The following is a 20,531-nucleotide window of genomic DNA, read 5'->3' as shown; positions in this document are numbered from 1 at the left end:
TAATAGACTTCTCTATCCCAAGAGCCACACCTTTTCCTTATTTCATAACTTATTAATCATCCCAGGAGCCCTCAGATATTACAAGACCTTGGAGAGGTCCCAACCCTGGTTTGATAACTACTGCCTCCAATTCTATCTGTTCACTTTTCCTTCCTCAGATATTTTCAACCCAATCTATAACTCATTTACACGTATACATGTGTTCTAAGCAAATCCTGTTGGGGAACAAAACACAACAAATTCAAATTGTTTCTCACTGGCATAAATCAAACAGAGGACAGTCCCAGAGCAGGACTCATTCTAATCTGAGCCCATTGTCATGTGTACGCTAGCTACATATTCAAGTGTCCTTGTGAAGATAGTATCATTATTTCTCATATCGCCCATATTAATTGGGTCAGCAGCTGCAAGAAGCTTGAACTGTGCTGTTGCTTGGCAACAATTTCCCAAGCATATAGAAAAACGTAACATTTGTAAACCTTGTTAAAAAATGTTCTAACATTATTGAATTTCACAAATTGGTCAAGAGAAAATGGAGTAGATAATAAAGGTATTAATTTATTGGTAACACAACGTTCAACAGGGAGACAGAGGAGATTTCCTCTGCTTTAAGAAAAAAAGCACAAACACACAGGAACTGAAGGAAGTGTCAGTTTTGCAACACAATACAATGAAAAAATTGAATAACAAAGAGGAAACCTCCACTTTCACTTCACATTAAACACAATACATTACAAACAGATTAGACCCCTTCAAGTCCAGAGAGATTCTGCCCTTTGGTGAGACACTAATATCTAATGTCCTCATAGAGCTGTAATGTATGAAAGAATCATTACAAAACCAAGAGCTGCAAACCAATTATGCTAAATTAACTGACCTCTTCACAGAATGGCCTTTGTCAAAAACAAGTGTAGCAAACACTTACGCACTTCACAAGCCTCCAGTGCACACAAGCACACAAACACACATTCACACACAACATGCACTATTAAGTATAAAACTGACACAATTTATTGACACAAATAGACACCTCTGACTCCACAATGTACTGTACACACACGTACACACACGTACACACATACACACATACACACATACACACACACACACACACACACACACACACACAGGGAATTCCTTTAAGGAGCCTGGAGTGCGCCACTGGAATAATTATTAAGTACTCGGGTAGTGTTATATAATCAATTAATACATACAAACTATTATGAATTGATTATTAAATCAATTAAGTAGAGGTTAATTTAAATGGTGTATGAATAAACTATTTGACTAAGACATGTAAGAATGAAATCCAACCCCTCAGAGCAGCAGCAGAAGCTCTGATTGGCCAATACCTACTGTAGCAGCTGGGCAATCAGAGTTCTGTCTGGATTAGATTCCACTTTAAGATGCATTTACACATCCTAAAGATATAGAGAGATGTCTTTAAATTCAAGCAATTCTGAAATGAAAACTGTAAATGTTAAAGCAGCAGACACATGAATTGTGAGATGCATTATGATAGGCAGACACACAAGTAAATGGAATACGTCATTTTTTGACAAATTTATAAATACATTTTGTGACTACATATTTTAATTTATCATTTAAAGACAGAATAATGAAAATTGAATCATTAATTGGCAAATTTAATGATGTTTTAATCATTATTTTTGTACTTTAATATATAAATATATAAATGCTAGCAATTTATTAATTGATTATAATTTAATACTGCAAAACCCCGGGCTACATTACTTATGATAATGTTGAACAAAACTCTGTCACGATTGGGTTGTTAGGGAGCAAATGATCTGGATTTTCCCTCTTTTTGCAAAATCATTTTTCCAGGACAGTATAGCACATTACAGTCCATTATAATGCAGAGTGATGCAAGCGCACATAATATCATTCCACTCCGTCTATCATGAATAGATCTTTTGAATTAGAATATCATCTTATGCAGCACTATTGGTTCAATACTGAATTATTTGGTATCTTTGGTCACATTTAGATGCAAAGTACTTACTGAAATGGGCCAAACTTATATAAAGCAATACTGTTAGTAATGTTGTAATAATTGAGTTAGTATTTGCACTTTACAGAAAACAACTGAAGGGCATACTATTTTGGACCACAAACACCAAATATATATTTGTATTTTAAAGAGACTTCATAGCAAAGGAACATATTTAAAAAAGGCAGCAACACTTTCAAAGCCAGTGTAAAGATACATACTGCAGGTTTCAGTTGCAGTTAAATGTCAGGGATTCTTTTTCTACACTAGGATAATGTGTCAAATAAATAAATAAATACATTTCCATGCATTTACCAGGCTGCTTCTAAAACTTTGAAGGTTTATCTAGACATAAAGAAGCCCTGAGCTTTGGAGCAGAAGCCTCCCCTGCACTTCAATGACATGTTTATGCCAAGGGCAAAACCACCTTTCTGACTCTTTTGGTATTCAGTCCAGGTGCAGCAGCAACATAAGCAATCATGAGGTGGCTAGTTGGTTGGATATTTGATCTTAGCTGATTGCATGTATTATCTCTGCAACTAATATCAAGTGAAGGGATATGAATAGGTCTTCAAAGTACATTGATGTTCATAATTATGTAATTTCAACAAGAAGTGAGAGTAAGAGTGACCTCACATAAGAAAAAAAAAGAAAAAAAGATGAAGTCTTAGGATCTAATGAGGTAACAATTGTCTGTATATGAAAGCATATATAAGACATTAATAAAGCAGACCGGAACTAGGACATCTTACATTTTGTTGCCTGTATGGACTAAATATGTTTCTGTCTGTATCTGAAGATATGAAATATAAAGGCACTAGTGTAGCTGCAACACTGGTGTGATACAATAAAATCCACCTGACTGCAGTTTCACGACTGTAGAAATACTCCTCTGATATAGGCACCAAAATAGTTTCCCGTGACAAAATTTAATTATGAAAATGCAAAATCCGAGCAAGCACCATGTGAATTAAAAGTTTGCATTCTGTTCTAAAAGATGGGTTTGTTATCAGAATTGGTGCCGTTTTAGAGCCTTTTAAAAAGATAGTTTTACAAAAATATATTCAAACAAATGCAACTGCAATAGCCATCAGGACTGGCTTTGGTGATATGTAGCATAGCTTTGACCTTCTCCTGAGTCTCATGTACAGTTGTGGTCAACTTCTGTTGCAGCTTGGTGTTATCCAACGAAAAACGTCGATTTAAGAGCTTGATGAAATGCATTTTGAGCTCTCATTTTTAACCAGTCCGCAGTTATATAGTTCAATGTTTCACAAGTTCATACCGTTATGGAGAGAGCTTGTGGACATCAAAAGAGACTGCTGGTTCCTCAGCGCTGTCAATCACAATGCTTGGATGGGTCTCTTGGGTTTCCATGGAAATCGTTGAGTTCGTAGAGGACGTCGCTCCAAAGTGTGGCCCGTCCACCGAGAGAAGCATGGGCATTCCCGTTCGTTTCAGACCATCACTCATGTTCATGTGCACCTCCTCTGGTGTCACACCCATCTCCTTGCTGTACTCCGACGGCGACTTTCTCTTTATCCTCTCATATGTCTTGTCTTGGTTTTCCGTGAAGGTCTCGCTCTCCTGAAATCGCCCAAAAAACCAAATGAAGAATCCGAAGAGGACAAACGCCGCCAGGCTTGGGATGAAGGCCAGGCACTTGATATCCAGGCTGGCTCCAGTGTAGCGGCTATGGAGGAACATGTCCCGCTCCACGTAGGTTAAGTTGCTGACGGGATTGATGTTGGTGGAGCGCCACTTGTAGGTGAGTGTGCTGTGATTGAAGAAGCTGAGTGTTTCTGGCTCCTCCACTGTGAATATCTTCTCACCAGGCCCAACATACTGACCGTACTCGTAGGGCTTGTAGAAGATCTGGTTCTTCCACATGTTCAGGTCCAATATCAACACGAGGAAGATGATACCGTAGTTGAACCACTTACCTGTAACAAGACACGGGACTTTGGTTAGATTACAAACTATATTTTGACAGATAAGCAAGGAATGGTAACACTTTACTTGAAGGTATCTACATAAGAGTGGCATGACACTGTCATGAACACATGACACTGTCATGACACATGAACCCTAACCCTAACTCTAACCCTAACCATAACTTGTCATGACAAAAACCGAATGACACTTACTTGCTTAAGAAGCGTTATGTCATTATTGTTTATGACTTGTTTATAATGTTTATGACACGTTCATGACAGTGTCATGTCACTCTTATGTAGATACCTTCAAGTAAAGTGTAACCCAAGGAATAAACATGCACACACTGTACAGATAATTTAACAGACAGGCAGATTGATGTACAGTGTCCTACTCCAAACAAGATTTAAAGGGCAGAGTCAGACAGATAGATACGCTGTCACCTTCATTTATCAGGAATCCCATTCCCTTTGCATATCTCTCATGCATTGAGACAGATCCATTTGTAGGTGCTACTTCCTCAATAGTATCTTCTAACGAGATCACTACATTACCACGAACCATCTCCCCAGGTTGACTGATAGCAGGCAGATGTCTCCCCGGGTATACGCGACACCTCTCCCTTTCTCTCCCCGTGATATGCTGTTAATAAGCTTTTAGTTAAACCAATCACGTAGAGCTGTAGCCATTTCCATAATGCTTAATGGATATGCAACGCATTAGGGTTAACAACCTTTCGCTGAGTCACTGAGCGTTTGAACAGCTTAACATTTAGCACAGGAACATTGGTTTTGCCTTCTCTTTATGGTTGTGAGTCAGCGTGTGCACTCAACGGAACAAAATGGAGAAACCGGGAGGACAGTTTCAAATGAGAAATACAGAACATTAAGACAGAGACGTGAAAGATGAGGAGAGATGCGTCTCGGCACACGGCAGGGAGGAACACGAGAAACACAGTTGCAGTGGTGGAGCCACCTGTGTGCCACATCAGCTACACATGTATTATAAATTGTTGCTGTGGTTTAACCATCAAACTGTTTCCTACATGCAGGAAAATGCAAAACTAGAGCAGGGAGAGCATGTTTAGTATTCATAACACAATGCAGAAGTAGGCCAAACTATAAACTATAAGTATTTCTCCCTTTGCTATTTAATCAGTTAATGAATATGGGCTTTAATTTGAATCTGTAAAGAACTATTTAGTAAAGGTAGAGGTACTGTTCTTTGTATGCAGCACCGTGCACGTGTCTGCTTGTACCTGTGATATGAATGTGGTACTCCTCTTTAAAGATACTCTTGCAGACAGGAAGCTTGACCTTCACATGCGTTGTTGACATTCCTGGTAGATTCATATCCAGGTCACCCATGAATTGAGGGAACTCCCAGTCCTGAAACAAACAAACACACACGCACGTAAATGTATCTTGCCACTGTGATAATGTTGCCTCAGCTGTAAAAACACATTTAACTAACCACATTTACATGACAAATGTCAGCCATGTATCATGCTTTATTGGGTGAGGAACACTGAACTTTCTCATATTAGCTGATATTAAGTCTCTGTGGAGTCTCTTCATGCACTAACTGGAGGGCAAACATGGTGCCAGCTGCTGTAGACTGAAGACTACACTGTGTTTACAGGCGTGTGGAGTGTACTAATGTGCACTGGGATTTCAACATGTCAAAACACATCAACAGGCACCCCAAACTGACATTTAGAAGCAGCCCATGCCCTGTGGTGTCACTTAGCTCTTTTTGCTAGTATGTGGTTATATTTGGTGACCAGAAGCAGTCGCTACTCTTGATGGGATGCATATGCAAAATAAATTAATCAATCTGATAAAAGAAATATATTTTTACAAATTAGAGCGGATCTTTCCAAAACCATGCATCTCTAAAATGCCAACTTTAAATGGGCTAAGGGACCGTTCGGTATTTATGGAATGGACCACCGGAGGAAAATAGGGGAGGGTCGTGTATTTTTATTCTTTGCTGAGGGGAGGGTCATCCAACTTTTTTCAGTCCAACTTTTGTATTCATGAAACAGCAAAATTTCAAAGTGGCTTTTTTGGTGCATATTTTTCCATGTAGCTCCATGTAGCTCTCTCAGTCTCTGCCCTCCTTCGCTACCAGATGGGTCTGACCCATCATAGAGGCATAGACATATGGGGCAGGGGGAGCTGCCCCCCTGGTGGCTGAAACGGATATTTTCATTGTTTAAAATATGAGTGGAATAATTCTGGCATTTATATATTTTATAAATATCTTAAATAACACAAAACAACTAAATGGTGGAAGGTAATACATCAGATTTCATATACTGCTTTAGTAAAAAAAAATATTACCTGGCTGACGATGGGAGCAGCAGGACGCAAAAAACGAAAATGACTGTTGTACTATGTCTGGACATCTTACCGTGCCAAGGATGCAATAAAGGTTTCCTAAATGCCACATTTGATGTCAGCTTACTAATTGATTGCGGGTTTTGTGTAGATTTGGACTTTTATACGTTTATTCCACTTTGTTTAAACGGCGAAGTGGAGAAAGCCTAGTGACGAGTCCATAGCAACCAGTTTGTGTGTTGAATATTACCCAGAGTGCCTTGCTGAATGGTCTCAATATTTTATTGTTTTATTTCATGTGAATACTAGTTTACTAGAGGAGTAACTTAGTATTTGAAGTAATGCAGGAATGTGTGATGTGTAAGATGAGAATGCAGAGGTTTGGTCTCGTACGTCATAGCTGTAAAAAAACAATGGAAATCTGTATATATTTGCCAAATGCACACCAGTACAGAACGTATTGATAAATTGTTGGGGGAGGGTCATACCTTTTTTGGCTAAAGGTCCCAAAACTCCTCTGGTGGCCCCTTAAATAAATAACGAACAGTCCCTAAGAAAACACAACTGTGATCACCTTTGTGACTTTTCAGTAAATCCTATAACATTTTAAATGGTTTACTTAGCTTATAAGGTAGACTCATTTTATCAACTCATAAAAGGAAAACCCCTTCAGTTTATCTGAAAAATCTAAAGAATTTGAAGATACATAGTTTTCACTGGCCAGTGATGAAATGTAGACAATTTTGCATCAATGAATATGTTAAGAAAATTAAAATGTATGTACTGTCTTACTGTTTCCCAAAATACTGACTTCGGAGGCCTGAATTTGACTTTGAAACATCAGATGGTTCCTTCAATAAAAAGGTAAATGTCTTTTATTATTGGACATTAATACCATAATTGCTTTATTTTATAGTGAATAAATTGCTACTGTTAGAAGTGCAATACAAATATATTTTTATGTACTCAAAAAGAATCCCTACTGTAACTGTATTTAGTTACTAGCTACTTATGCGTTATGAAAGTGTGTATTTAAAATGGCAAACACAGATGAAACTAATGAAAGTCACACAGAGGCTGAACATTTAAATGTTCTTTTTACTGAGCTGACTTAATCATCTTGCAAAACAAAACACAAGTCATTTTTTCATTTTTATATTAGCTATATTTTCCATTTTTTCCCGTTATTTGCACAGAGCGTCTTGCTGCATTATATTACAACAAGTCTACATTTCCTGTATCCTCATGTGATCCAGAGTCTCCCATGCCAATATCTAAGAACAGCGTAACAGCTTGGTGATGGCCCCCTGGACATTAATTAAGTCCTCCACTCCTCTTTCATATCTGCAGTATCTGTTGCTATAGCACTAACAGGCATGGCATTTAAGCCATGTACCTCTCTCCCACAAAATAATGAGTCTCGAAGACATATAGAGGAAGAGTAAACTGGTAGTGTGTACCAGCATATCATCAGCATATGTAAATGTGTGTATGCATATACACAAAGGATATAGAAATATGACACTCAGCTGGGAAAATGCAAAGAAACAGTACAATTATACACAAAACTATGAAAAAAAGTAAAACCAAGCTTGGAGGCAAATCCAAACAGGTCATTAATTGGGGTATTAATTAGTTTGAGAACAACAACACCCATCTTTTCTCATGGAGGTGAAGGATTAACTATGACACCTTGTGCTCCAAGATGGAGGCGAATGAAGCTGTAGGGAGGGCTGTGGCGGATTAATTTTTATTGACTGGTGGAACGTAGCGACGGCCGCCAGTGCTTGGGCCGTGTAACAGCGCAGGCTAACTCAACTCATAAATAACTGTAATAAATGTGCTTGCTGTACACTGTGCAGAAAATGAGAAGGGCCTGTCGTAAACAAATCCATGCGAGTAGCGAGTGATATACCTCCTCCAAGTAAGGCGGAGAGGGAGTCACAGGGAGGAGAGAGTCGCAGGGACCAGACCCTCCCTGTGGGTCAAACCGAGATGTCAAAATAGGGAGTGTGCCCTTCATGTCAAATCAGAGCTGTGTTTTTTGTTTTTTTTAGAAAGTTGAGAAAGCTGGCCTCAGCAAGATGCCAGTATCTTTGTGAGAAAATGCTTGCATACCAGTAGGCTGAGCTGTTTCTATACAGTATATCTGCATAATCACAATAATAGGCTCAATAAATGAGAAAAACACCACAGTGTGAAGTAATTACTGGCCAGAGCAGCCAGAAGTCCTCCTTAAATTAATGAATTGTTTCAATAAATAAGTCGAGAAATCACTTTTAGTGGTGCAGTTGTTCTAATACATATTACCATGGGAATTATAGTGGTGTCCTTGCCAGGTTTCTGCGGAGTGGTGTATTTGTTACACTAGAAGATGTTCTCCCATGCAATTGCAGGCTTTTAGTAATTAGCATAATCAACAGAATGGACTCGTATATTTCGGAAGATACCAAATATTAATCTTGTGTCCTCAAATACCCACCAACAAGGCCTTGTGAAATATGTTCATTAAGCATTTGGTCGAGCCATGTTGAATTAGGCCCGTAGTCAAACCCCATAGATGATTGGCCTGTGGTTCTGGCTCCTGGCTAGCGGCGTAAAGAAAAACCAAAAATGCCTTCTCCCACTCTCTTTCTCCTCAATACACAGTTATGCCCAGACAAACACATTTGCATATTTATGAGCCACTGACACAGGCTTTATTGATGTACACTCTCCTGTGGGAGGGAGGACAATGGGTGGGGGAAAAAAGGGGGGAAAGAGAAAGTGAGAAATACTCCAATCTTGTGAGTCATCATTAAAGAAAATAAACTAGGCTCACGGGGGAGTTGGGGGGGAAAGGGTGAGTTCATGGCTGAGGTCTGGGACAGAGGGATGGAGGAGATGTAAAGGAGTAAACAGTTTGTATATCTAAATATTTGTGGGTGTATATATGTGTGTGTTTGTGCATGCGTTTGTGTCCATGCCAACTGAGAGTGATCAAACACCCCTGTCGCTGCTCTGTGCCATAGTGCCCCATTGATGAATAGGAGTGGAGGCAGGGAGGGGGAGACGACTGGCATGATAGGTAGCGGAGTAAGCCAAGATACGTCCCAGCTTCCTTTTTTTAATTGGCCACAGGGGAGCAGCCTACCTGCATGACAATGAGAAGGTCGAAGACCAAGATGAAGGAGGCCAGGAAGGCTCTGGAGACCTCGTCGCTGGGCAGGAAGCCTCGGTTCAGGTTGTCCCAGCTGATCCAGTCGGTACTGATGATCAGAACGACCACCGACGTCAGAGAGATGAGCACTGTCCTGCAGAGAGAAGAGAGGAGAGGAGAGGAAAGGAATTAGGAAGGAGAGGAGGAAAAGTAAGGAGGTAATATAAATGATGAGAATAGAGGAAGGAAAAGAAGGAAAAGGATGGAGAAAAAAAGAAAAGGAAAGGAAAGAAGGAAAAGAAAGGAGAGTTGAATAAAGGAAGGATAGGAGAGGAGAAAATAGAAGAGGGTAAGGAGAGGAGGAAAAAAGAAGAGGAAGTAAGTAGAGAACAAAAAAGAAGGAAAGGAAAGGAGAAGAGAGGAAAGAAGGAAGAGGAAGGAGAGGCGCAGAGATGAGAGGAAAGGAGAGTGGAGGAAGGAAGGAAGAAAGGAAAGGAAAAAGAAAGAGAAGAGAGAAAGAATAGAGGCAAGTGAAGGAGATGAGAGCATGGGAGAGGAAGGAAGGAAGCACAAGAGAGGAAAAGGGGAGAGAGAGGCAAGGAGAGAAAAGAAAAGGAAGGCGGGAAGATAAATCAATGAATGACACACATTAAAAAGTGCAGGACCTTGAAAAAACCTTTAAATATAATTTTAAAATTTCAAACTAGATCACAGTTAATAGTGTATATCTTGGAAGACAAACAGCTCCACTTCCTCACCTGCAAGAAAAGATAAAGCAGATAAATTCAGTTTCTCTTTTCAAGGACTAAATAATGTATTGAACAACAATTTTACCTGGATTTGAAAAATGGCAGCGGATAAAGCTTCCAGGAAGATGAATGTGCATAGAGGAAAACTGTGTCTGTTTGTCTGTTTGTGGATGCAGAGACAATGCAATTTGAAACCCTACTGCATACATATTTCCATGTATTTCCATATTTAACATAAGCCAAAATATTTTATTTACTTTCATACAGTGATTTCTTTGTTTTCTTCTGTGATCTTTTACACACTCTAAATGTCACATTGCTATAATTCTGCATTCATAGTTTACTGGAAAATGTCTCAGCCATGTGAAAGAGGCGAAATGAGAAAGGCTAGTACTATTCTCCACTGTGCATTGTGTCTCAATGTCACCCAGTGATTGCTGTTGTGTGCATTCTCACACCACACATCGGCTGGCTGCATTGCAGATAGTGAATGCCAGCTCATATCCATTTTTCAACTGTTAGGGAGATGCATTTTTAGGGTTTTTATTATTCCACAGAGGAAGTCTTTTTACTCAGCATGCCTGATTTTTGGCTCTGTCCTTTACAATTTGCCACATCCCTTCAGCGCATATTGACGATATATATCCAGCAACGCATTTATCAATCATATTTCAAGCCATGAATTTCAAACGAAAGCTCGTCTAATCTGGCATTGATTGTAACATTGCGAGTCGGGGCATCTGCCAATAAAATGAAGGGCTGCAGAAAAAGTCAGAGAACAATTTGTCTGCTTGCATTCTAATCGCAGGTGAATCAATTCTGCGAAAGGAAATGTTATAGCCAACCACAGCCAAACTGTGTTTGAAGTGGGAGATGTCTATATCCTGACCTCTTTGTGTACATATCAAACAGATGTCAAACTGTTTCAACCGTATCGTCTTCTTAACGTCCTTCACTTCTCCCTCTGACCCTAAAATGAACCGCTGGAGAGGCATTCGCATGTCGTATTTGACTGACAGCACTGAGCCATTTTGGTGAATGAACACCGCTGGGACCGTGCAATGGTGGTGTAATACATCTAAACAGGGAACACTTCTACTTGGCTGTCTAGTAATGGACATATCAGATATGGTTTGCACTGCAGCATTTGTTTAGCAGTTATTTAAGGGTCACAGCTTGCGGTACAAGAAGTAGAAGGCAGGGCTATGGTTTGCTGTGTCCATTGATTTTCACCCTGTTCTTCTAATTAAAGGTGCTGACACTGAGTGAGGAAAGATTAACACGGCTATTGACTGTGTGTAACCCTGCAACGTGCTAGGGAGACCACAAAACACACACATATGCATCCACACACACACACACACACACACACACACACACACACACACACACACACACACACACACACACACACACACACACACACACACACACATCTACAGAGACTTCTAGGAATATATAATGCATTTTAGTAAGCCAGTAGGTTGAGAAATTGTTATGAGCATGTGCATACAGACAGAGATACACAGCCTAACAGAAGTTTATCTCAAATGTAAGAAGACAATATACCAGAAGAGAACAATCCTGTTGTTGCCTTGTTTCCAGAACCTTCTGGCTGTTTTGCCCCAGTCTGGGTAGTGCTGATCCTGGAGCATCATATCAGTCACCTGCAGAAAGGAAATTGCATATACAATTACTTATGTTGAGGAGGTTAAGACAGTTTAGTTTAGTATACCATAAAGACTGAAAACGGGTCAAAACAGATAACCTGGCTGGATGGGTGGGCGTTAACATACAGGACTTTCAAGCCAGAGAGTGAGTTCACAAGTCTTTCATCCAGGAAATGTGTGTTCCTTAGGAGTGTTTTAATTCAAACCAAGATCTTTTTCCTAATCCTAACTGGTTGTTTTGGTCCCTAAACTTAACTTTTTTGCGGCAAAACGGTCATACTTTGTGGACTAAATTTAACCGGAATGTCCGCCGAAACGACTGGCAGCTCGCTGCGCTTTGTACCCGGCTCAAAGTCACCTATTTTCGGGTAACTGAACCACCAACTACCGCTGATACAACGGAGGTCTGGAGCCAGCGTCACGAAGCTCTGTAGCAGCTTAAACAACTAGCAACTGCCGCTCTGCGTCATGGAGCTCATGGCCAGCCTGCGTCACGTGACCAGCCGGCGGTCTCCTAATTTCGTAGGATATCATACGTTTTAGTGTGCATACAATTTCGTACATATACATATATATCTATATATATGCTAAATATATATGCTAAATAAAAAATAATTCTAGATGAGACAGGTTATAAACACACAAAAAATGTGAAAATATGGCTGTTTATATTCAAATATTGAATAATTGAAGAACTTTGTCTGTGATTAAGCACTAATGAGTCTGTGATTACATTCAATAAATATGGACTTGTTTCATTATTAATGTTGTGGTCTTTCCACTGCCTATATCAGTTGGTGATAATGTTGTTGTCAATCTCAAAGTCAAAATAAATAGTAGATTTTCTTACATGAATACAGAGTTGTATCAGAGTGCATTTTATACACGAGTTTGAACAATTCCGCTATATTCTTTGTGTGTAGCCACTGCAGGGGCAAAGTCAGTATGTCAATAAAGCCCCTCACAGCAGATACTGTAGATCTTGTTGAAAAAAGCATTTGAATCAGGCAATGTATGAGATGTTTCAAACAGCATTGCAAACACCGACACTTCCTGTTCGCTCATCTAGTGAAGACACACTGTAAATATGCAAGGCGGAGGAGACACAGAGGTCATCTTAAATGTTGTTGAATTAATCGAATGTAAAAAAACCTTGTGAGTAATTTCTGGAATCAGCACTTTGCCTTGGCCCAACTTTCATTTTCTTTCTTTCGCTCGCACTCACTCACGCACGCACGCACGCACACACACACACCTCTCCCTGATTCACCTTCTAACTCGCTGCTTCCCCCATCTCCCTTCTGACCAGACTCTACATTTCCCTTTCCCCTTCACCTCTGTTTCTTAATCCTTACCTTCCTCCTCCTCCTCCACCGACTCTCCTGTCTCTCCTTCCACCCGCTCTCTTTCTCTGCAGTATGTACTGTAGAATACTAATGTGACCGGTGAGGGAGCTTGTCAACTTGTCTCAGCTGTGTGTATGCCGGTGCCAGAGCCCCACTCCTCCCACCACAGGTAGTCAACTCCCGCTGGAGCTCTCCTCCTCACTTTATGTTGACAAATGAACAGAGGTAGCTTTCTCCTCCAACATACTCCGTCCCTCCCTGTGGATTCATTGTTTCCTTTGACCCTTCTTAGATCACACTGCATGTTACTCTCAGGATTTGGGAGCAGATTAAACTAGATCGGCAGAGAGGGCTTTAAGTGTGTACCTTTTGAGAGGATACACCTGACCTAGAAATTAGAGGATTGTGTGAAGAATGGTTACACCGTGTATCTTCTATATGATTCTAATATACTCATTATATTAATTTTGATCTGATAACATAGCTAAACGTAGCTACATTTGCTGCTCTGCAAGCCTGTAATGCTTAATACACACAACAAAAGAATACTGATAAATAAATGCTATTCTAATCTGCAGTTTGACCTGAGCTGACGATGCCAAAGGACTGCCATTGTTGCAATTTAGCTAATTCAAAAGTGTGTGTCCATTATACGTTGGCCCTAAAAGTGTATCTTCATTTTATCCTCTCAGACTTGGCTCGGCATTGTCAGATGTCAGCACAATGCCACAATCACGTCATGTGGGATGGATGGTAGGGATGCGAAAGATTTCCATGTTTATGATATGCGGACTCAAGCCGGTTGTATGGCTGCAGAGTTGGTCTCGTGAGGGTTAAATTCTGTGCATGGACAATACAGCACCATATCCATTTAATTTGGGTTTCATTACCTTGAAAAACAGGCTTTGGCTGATGTGAAGCATCCATGATTGTTTGCTTTTTCAGGCACTTCCACATTATTATGCAGCAAATCAGATATATTGGAGCTTTTAAAAAAAAAAATTAAATTATCATGATTATGATTTAAATGTTTACTTTAACACTTTTTACAATTCAGAAACTGGTAATTATGGTAAATCCAATATTACATGTACACGGCCAAGCTGTCCTTCATCAGCCACCGCTGTGCTTACAAGTATTTGGCAAGTTAGCCTGCTAACGCTCACACAACGGTGAGCATCAAACCACTTTTTTGTACCAAAAGAAATTTGTCAAGATATTAGAGAAATTTTTATTTACATACTTTCTCTCTTGTTATTATTAAACTGTTTGCATAGAATAATATTATACTAAATACTCTAAACAAGATAACTGGAGCCATTGCTTGTCCTTGTCTAAAGCATGGTGTGTTCCTGAGGGCATACATGCCCTCTCAGACCAGATAGGGGAGACGTCATCGACTCTGACAAGATAAACAACTGACGACACCAACTCTTGTATCATGATTATCACATTCTACGTTGTATTACAAAAGCTGCTGTAGAGAGCTTTTCGTTAGGTCATTGTCTGTACTATTCCGTAGTGCGGAGAAGGCCTCCTCGTTGGGTTCTCGAGTAAAATTAACTTTAATATCTCTTCAGTGGTCTCTGTCTATCATTTGATAATGTAAATTATTCTAACACAAGACAAACACTGTCAACTACTGAAAACAACATTGAACATTTTAGAACTTGACCTTTCTATTAAATCCAAACACATGGTTATATTGCTCATAGTAAGGTATGGAAAGAATTGTCGTTTTCATATCAGTACCAAAAATTGTTTAGCATGTTGGTATAGCGTACTAATGTTTAACAATTTAGCGGGAATTTGCTGGAATTTGATTATTGAACATGGTTATTAAATTAAGAGTTATCTTGTAATGAAATTAAGTGTTGAACCAGTGTAAATTGTGACCTGTTGGGACAGGATGATAATTTAGGGGATTACCAAAATAGTTTGGATTCATCATCTGGGGACCATGAACATCTGCAAGTTACCAAACCATGCTGCTAGCATGGCTAAAAAAATATTTTTATGTAAATGTATTTTTTAATAATGTAGGACTAAAATTCTAAATTAAATCGTTCCTTTTATAAATGCAAACCTATTTAATGTTTAGGACATAAGAGTTGGAATCTCACCATCCACGCAGTGACAAAGTCTCCCATCCACGTCCCCACTGCAGCAATCTTCATAAAACTCTCATTCCTGATGCCCATGTACTCCGTCACCATGTGAGGCCTGCGAGGAAAGAAGGCCAAGAGTGAAAAGGACATAAACAATGAAATATATGTTATGAGGCTAGTAAAAGGAGGCAAAAAAGGAAGGCAGCAACAAGACTGACAAAAAGACCCAAAAGAGAGTCAGTGAAGGGGCAAAAAGAAAATGGTCACTGCCGCTAAGTATCATGATGCTAGCTGTCAGAATCAATCAATATCAATCTGATCCTGGGAAAACAATGAGCGATGGCTCTACCTTCTATAAAGCCACACACACTAGCGCAATGGAATTCATGCACTATCACCGCTTACATTTGGTCCTGTAGTGTCTGGCAAATTATCCATTTGTTTGGCAAATTTGTCCCATGTCTAGTTGATTTCAAATCAACACTGTCATCCCAAATAGACCTATAGCTTAATGCACTAGATATGAGAGAGCTCAGTTAACGTCAACTGCAGCGGCACAGAAACAAAACATAGACTAGGTTAAGACACACCATTAGAGAAACAATCTCACATGCAATAGTATCTGATCAGAAATGACATGCTTTCTTTGGAGTCCTTGTTATGCCTTCATCTCTGTACAGTAAGTGAAGATGAGAAGCTTTTGTTCAGCCCCACAAACCCACCCACTCACACATCACTCTATTTTCTCTAGGTAATAGCACAGGGAGGGAGGAAAAGTGGGTCAGTCACCTCCTATATGGAACCTGTGCCGGGGAGAGAGGAGGAGAACAGAGGGGAGCGAGGAGGCCTGTTTGATCTCCTCGCAGCCAGTGTCTTAGAGGCTGAGTGGAGCAGGTGGGCACCCATCACCTCCCCCTCAAGCCCCATCTCACCCCCCCCCCCCCCCCCACCCCCACAGGTCACACTCATGAATATAATAGATGGCGATGGATAGGGCTCTGGCTGTGCTTTCAAGGGGTCGTATTTGAAGTCAATGGCTCCATTTGTCTTTGTTTTCCCCCGGTCATTTTCTGGACGCCTGCAAACACCAATACAAATGTTTTCTATTGGGCAAAGGGCTCTGGAAAAACCTGCCTACAATCTTGCTGGTGTCTCGCAGTTCATTTCCTCTCTTTCCCCTTGATGGTTTATTTTCATTTACTCAATTAGCTGATAGCATTAAGAGTTTTATTTGCAGTGCTGTTCACTTTGTAAATGAGTCCTTGTCAGACAAGTCTAACAATCATTTGAAAAGCAATGGAGGGTTAATCCTTTTAAGCTATTAACTAATGAGCAGCTTTAATAGGTGTTCATTTTTAATTCATGTTAATTGCTCCTGCCTTTTCATATTATGTATGAGTCCAGATCTGAAAAGCATAACAAGTGCTCATAGGCAATACAGAAGAATTATGAGTTGTGGCAAGCCAGTGACCCAAAATGCCAACTACCTGTTTACTGCAATTGTGCGAGTAATACTCTTCCCTGGAAGAAAAGCTTTTAAAAATCATATGTCGTCAATGCAGCATGCATTTAACAGATTTGACAGGATTTTATTGACAAAAACATGCAGTACCACGGGTCACGCATTGCCTCGCTCAAGCCTGCAAATAAAACGGCCTTGATTGGAATGGCGATTTATCTGCATTAAGTCAATTAGACATTCAGTGGCTTGGCACTGCTCCAGTTACCAAAGAGATCCCATTGGGAGTCATTTACCCGCAGCGAAATTCTGATCAATACTTCTGGAAATGCTGTCTGGCACCACATGCTAGGCTGTAAATCTAAAAAAAAAACTAACCTGCCATCAACCCTTGCCCTTCTCACATATTTAATTGAGCAAATGTTACCCCTGTGCGAGAAGAGAGGGTTTTATTTAATTTTTTTGCAGAGCACCTATGATGAGTTTGGGGACTCTTCGCACTGCATGATCAGAGGCAGAACTCTCTGACTTATTCATGCTGACTGAAAATTTAATGGCCTTTAGAGCCGGATGACCTAATGAGAGAACTCGGTGTAGTGGAACATCAGTACAGTAGCACCATGAATAATCAGCCCTAAAATGGCTCCCGTGGCTTAATCGCAGAGCCAGTGGCAGTGGCAGTGCCAGCATGGCCAGCTCAGCCAGCTTTGACCCTCTGTGGAATGTTATCAGGTTCCCCACACTTGTTCAGACAAAATATTCAAGGACATGTCAATGCCTTTCAAAGTCTTGTTCCATCACATGCAAGAAATTACAATGTTGTGCTACAGAGGGTACAGGGAGTTATGGAGTTATAGAGTTATGAGTTTAGATGTTACCCTTGTGTGACATTAAGTGTGGAAAAAGGCCATTTTAGGTGTTGTTAATAAAGTGGTCACCTATACGATCATTGCATTTTTTTTTAATCTTGCTTTAATGATCTTTATTGCTAAGAAGTCATTGTGATGTTTTTGAGATTGCTTGGTTAAAAATGGTGGTGCTCATTGTATTTTAATTGATAAAGCTTGAGTATTGTCATGATACTCCTCTTTTGTTTGTCTGATTAGCTAACACTGCACATGTTCACATCATAATTCTTCCATCTATATTAATTCCAGTATGTTTTTATCATACAATGGGTCACCTACTGTGCACCAGATATAGGTCAAATATTTTTTTAAACTAAAGGAGCTTAAACTGTAATCAAAATTGTTTGTGATTCATTTTCCCTTTATAAATATTATACATTATATATTTTCTAATATATGAAAATGCTTCCTCATTTAAAATGTGCAAGAACTGTGGAAACATGAATGCAGTTTCCCCATAACTTAAGGACTCTTAGTAACTAATTTGCCATGTAAAGAGGTTTTAAATACATCTAAACCTATAAAAGCATTTCCCCTTGATTTTCCCATTTAATCACAAACAACCCACACTGCAGCATAGTGCCAAGAACACTTTTGCAATGTCATGCTTTGCTTTTAAGCAAGCACTTTCTACAACTCCATATACAGTATTCATCAATTTTTAAAAAAAGTTTAAGGTTTCATTTTATTTTTAATCAAAGTCCCAACTCATGGATTTTCAAGGCCCATGAGAGCTCTCAAAATTTATCTTATAAAACAGCATGCTGAGAGACTTTTCACTACTCTGAGTCATCAAAACTCTGATTTCCATTATTATTTTCACTGCCCACTTGCACGTATATGCCTTCATGCTGGGTTTTATAAACTTGTTTTCTCGGTCAGAGAGCCAGTGATTTAGTGGCTGTGGCAACTGAGTGACCTCTTCTGCCCTGTAAAGGCTGCATCGTTTGCCTAGACCGGCGGGGGAGGGTGTATTGGTATAGACACGGCACCCGTTCTCTTCTCTGCTTCTCTTCATAGTCATCAGATTCATCTACCAAGAACTGGCTCAGGTTTGCCTTGCACCAGCTCTTAATTATGCTGTTATAGTTTTAGACTGCCAGGGAACTTCCTTTGACACACTGAGATCCTCTCTCCTCTCTCTTTCCGCATCCATGTCCCAGAAATGCTTGTTACTAACTTAGCTCTGGGGAGCTTATTCCCCGGAGTCCTTATGTTTTTTCGCCTGGCAGTTTTCCTTGGATTAGGGTGGCACCTAAATCATGGTTGCAGCTGTCACCGTGGTCCTGCTCCGTGCCCTGCTATGCCCTGCAGTGCCCTGCTACGTCCTGCTATGCCCTGCAGTACCCTGCTACGCCCTGCTATGCCCTGTAATGCCCTGCAGTGCCCTGCTACACCATTAACTACTACAACTACTATTTCTAGTCATAGTTACATTATCTTTGTGACTATTATCGCCACTGTTCATCACACCCCCAACCGGCACCATCAGACACCACCTACCAAGAGACTGGTTCTGTCCGAGTTGTTTCTCCTTAAAAGGAAGTTTTCCTCACCACCCGAGGATTCTCCCTAAAAGGGAGTTTTTCCTTGCCACTGTCACACTAAATGCTTGCTCTTGGGGGAATTTGTAAATTATGTGAGTGTGGTCTAGACTTTATCTGTAAAGTGTCTTGAATAACTCTTGTTATGATTTGATACTATAAATAAAATTGAATTGACTCATTCAGAACATTAAATTGCGACCTTGGATGGCTCCACATTGAAATGCACTGCCTGTCCCCTCCCTGTGCACAACAGTATCTATGATCGTATTTACAGTATACAGTGCTGAGATGTAGTAGTTACCAGGGAGCATAAAGCTGTCAATACTCTTTTTACTATCACTATAGCATCTCTCAATGCAACTTAAAACTTCAATCTCAATTCATCTCTCTGCACAGAATCAGCCCACGTATTGTATTAAACTGGCTGGAGATTAAGTTCTTTAGTCCTTATCATACCCCTGGCTCAGGAGCAGAAGTGAATACCATCAGGTCCAAAACACATACTGTACAATTACATGTACCTTTACATTGATTTACATGCACACTAGTATCGCCAACAAGCCCTTCAAATTAAACGACAAAATATGACATTTTAGAACGATACATAGAGGCGTTTTCCAATCTGACAACCCTATCAGGACAACATTATTTGTCTGTGCCTTTCAAGACTGTTATAAATCAATGTCATAAAATAAATCAGTTTTATGATGTGACAATGTTAAGGTTTGGTTTAGGAACAAAAATGACTTTGTTGTGTTTAGGGAAACATCATGTTTGGGTTAATATTACTACTTAGTTAAGGTTAGGGGACCTCCGTCGTCATGGTTACAATAATAATCACTTGGTTGACGTTGATGTTAATGTTGGCTGATGGTAGGTAACTGGTTAGGATTAGGGTTTGTCAAATCCATTGACCTCGACCTCCTTCCTCTGTGAAATATGACACGCTAAGATAACAGCACCTGACTTCCTTTCAGTCATAGAGTCATAAATTACTTTAGGTTTAATTTAAAGGAGAATTCCGGCCAATTTTTACGTTAATCTTGATCGCTATAGCTACGCGAGTACTTTCGATAGAAAAAAAACAGATCCGAATCAGTGCAGGTAACACGGAGAAGCTGCAGCTACGTACTACAAGCGTCCCCTGAGCTAAAATGGCAGTGGTCGGGGCAAGTTTTAGAGTGCCTCTTAACAGACACAAAATGCAATTAATATGTCTCTTCCACATGAACAGGGCCCTTACGTGTCAACAAGATGTGTTTTCAACTCAGACATTGTTTAAATTCACCTACCCTGGTCCCTGTCTCGATCCTG

At 40.0% G+C, this 20,531-nt stretch overlaps 1 protein-coding gene across 1 annotated transcript in view; it reads right to left on the bottom strand.

The window, feature by feature from the left end:
- Positions 1–800: 800 nt before the first annotated feature.
- The window catches only part of tmem117 (transmembrane protein 117), a 53,639-nt gene continuing 33,908 nt past the window's right edge, over positions 801–20,531 (bottom strand). The window contains exons 4-8 of the mRNA XM_078257387.1: positions 15,319–15,418; positions 11,749–11,846; positions 9,425–9,584; positions 5,208–5,337; positions 801–3,957 (exon numbers count right to left, since the gene is read on the bottom strand). Coding sequence (XP_078113513.1) covers positions 3,302–3,957; positions 5,208–5,337; positions 9,425–9,584; positions 11,749–11,846; positions 15,319–15,418 — 1,144 coding nt within the window. The 3' untranslated portion in view covers positions 801–3,301. The remainder of the gene's footprint in view (positions 3,958–5,207; positions 5,338–9,424; positions 9,585–11,748; positions 11,847–15,318; positions 15,419–20,531) is intronic.

This window comes from Sander vitreus, chromosome 8 (genome assembly GCF_031162955.1).
Source record: "Sander vitreus isolate 19-12246 chromosome 8, sanVit1, whole genome shotgun sequence".
NCBI classification, from domain to species: domain Eukaryota; kingdom Metazoa; phylum Chordata; class Actinopteri; order Perciformes; family Percidae; genus Sander; species Sander vitreus.
Note: the sequence above shows the minus strand (reverse complement) of the source record. Positions and strands in the feature narration are given on the sequence as shown.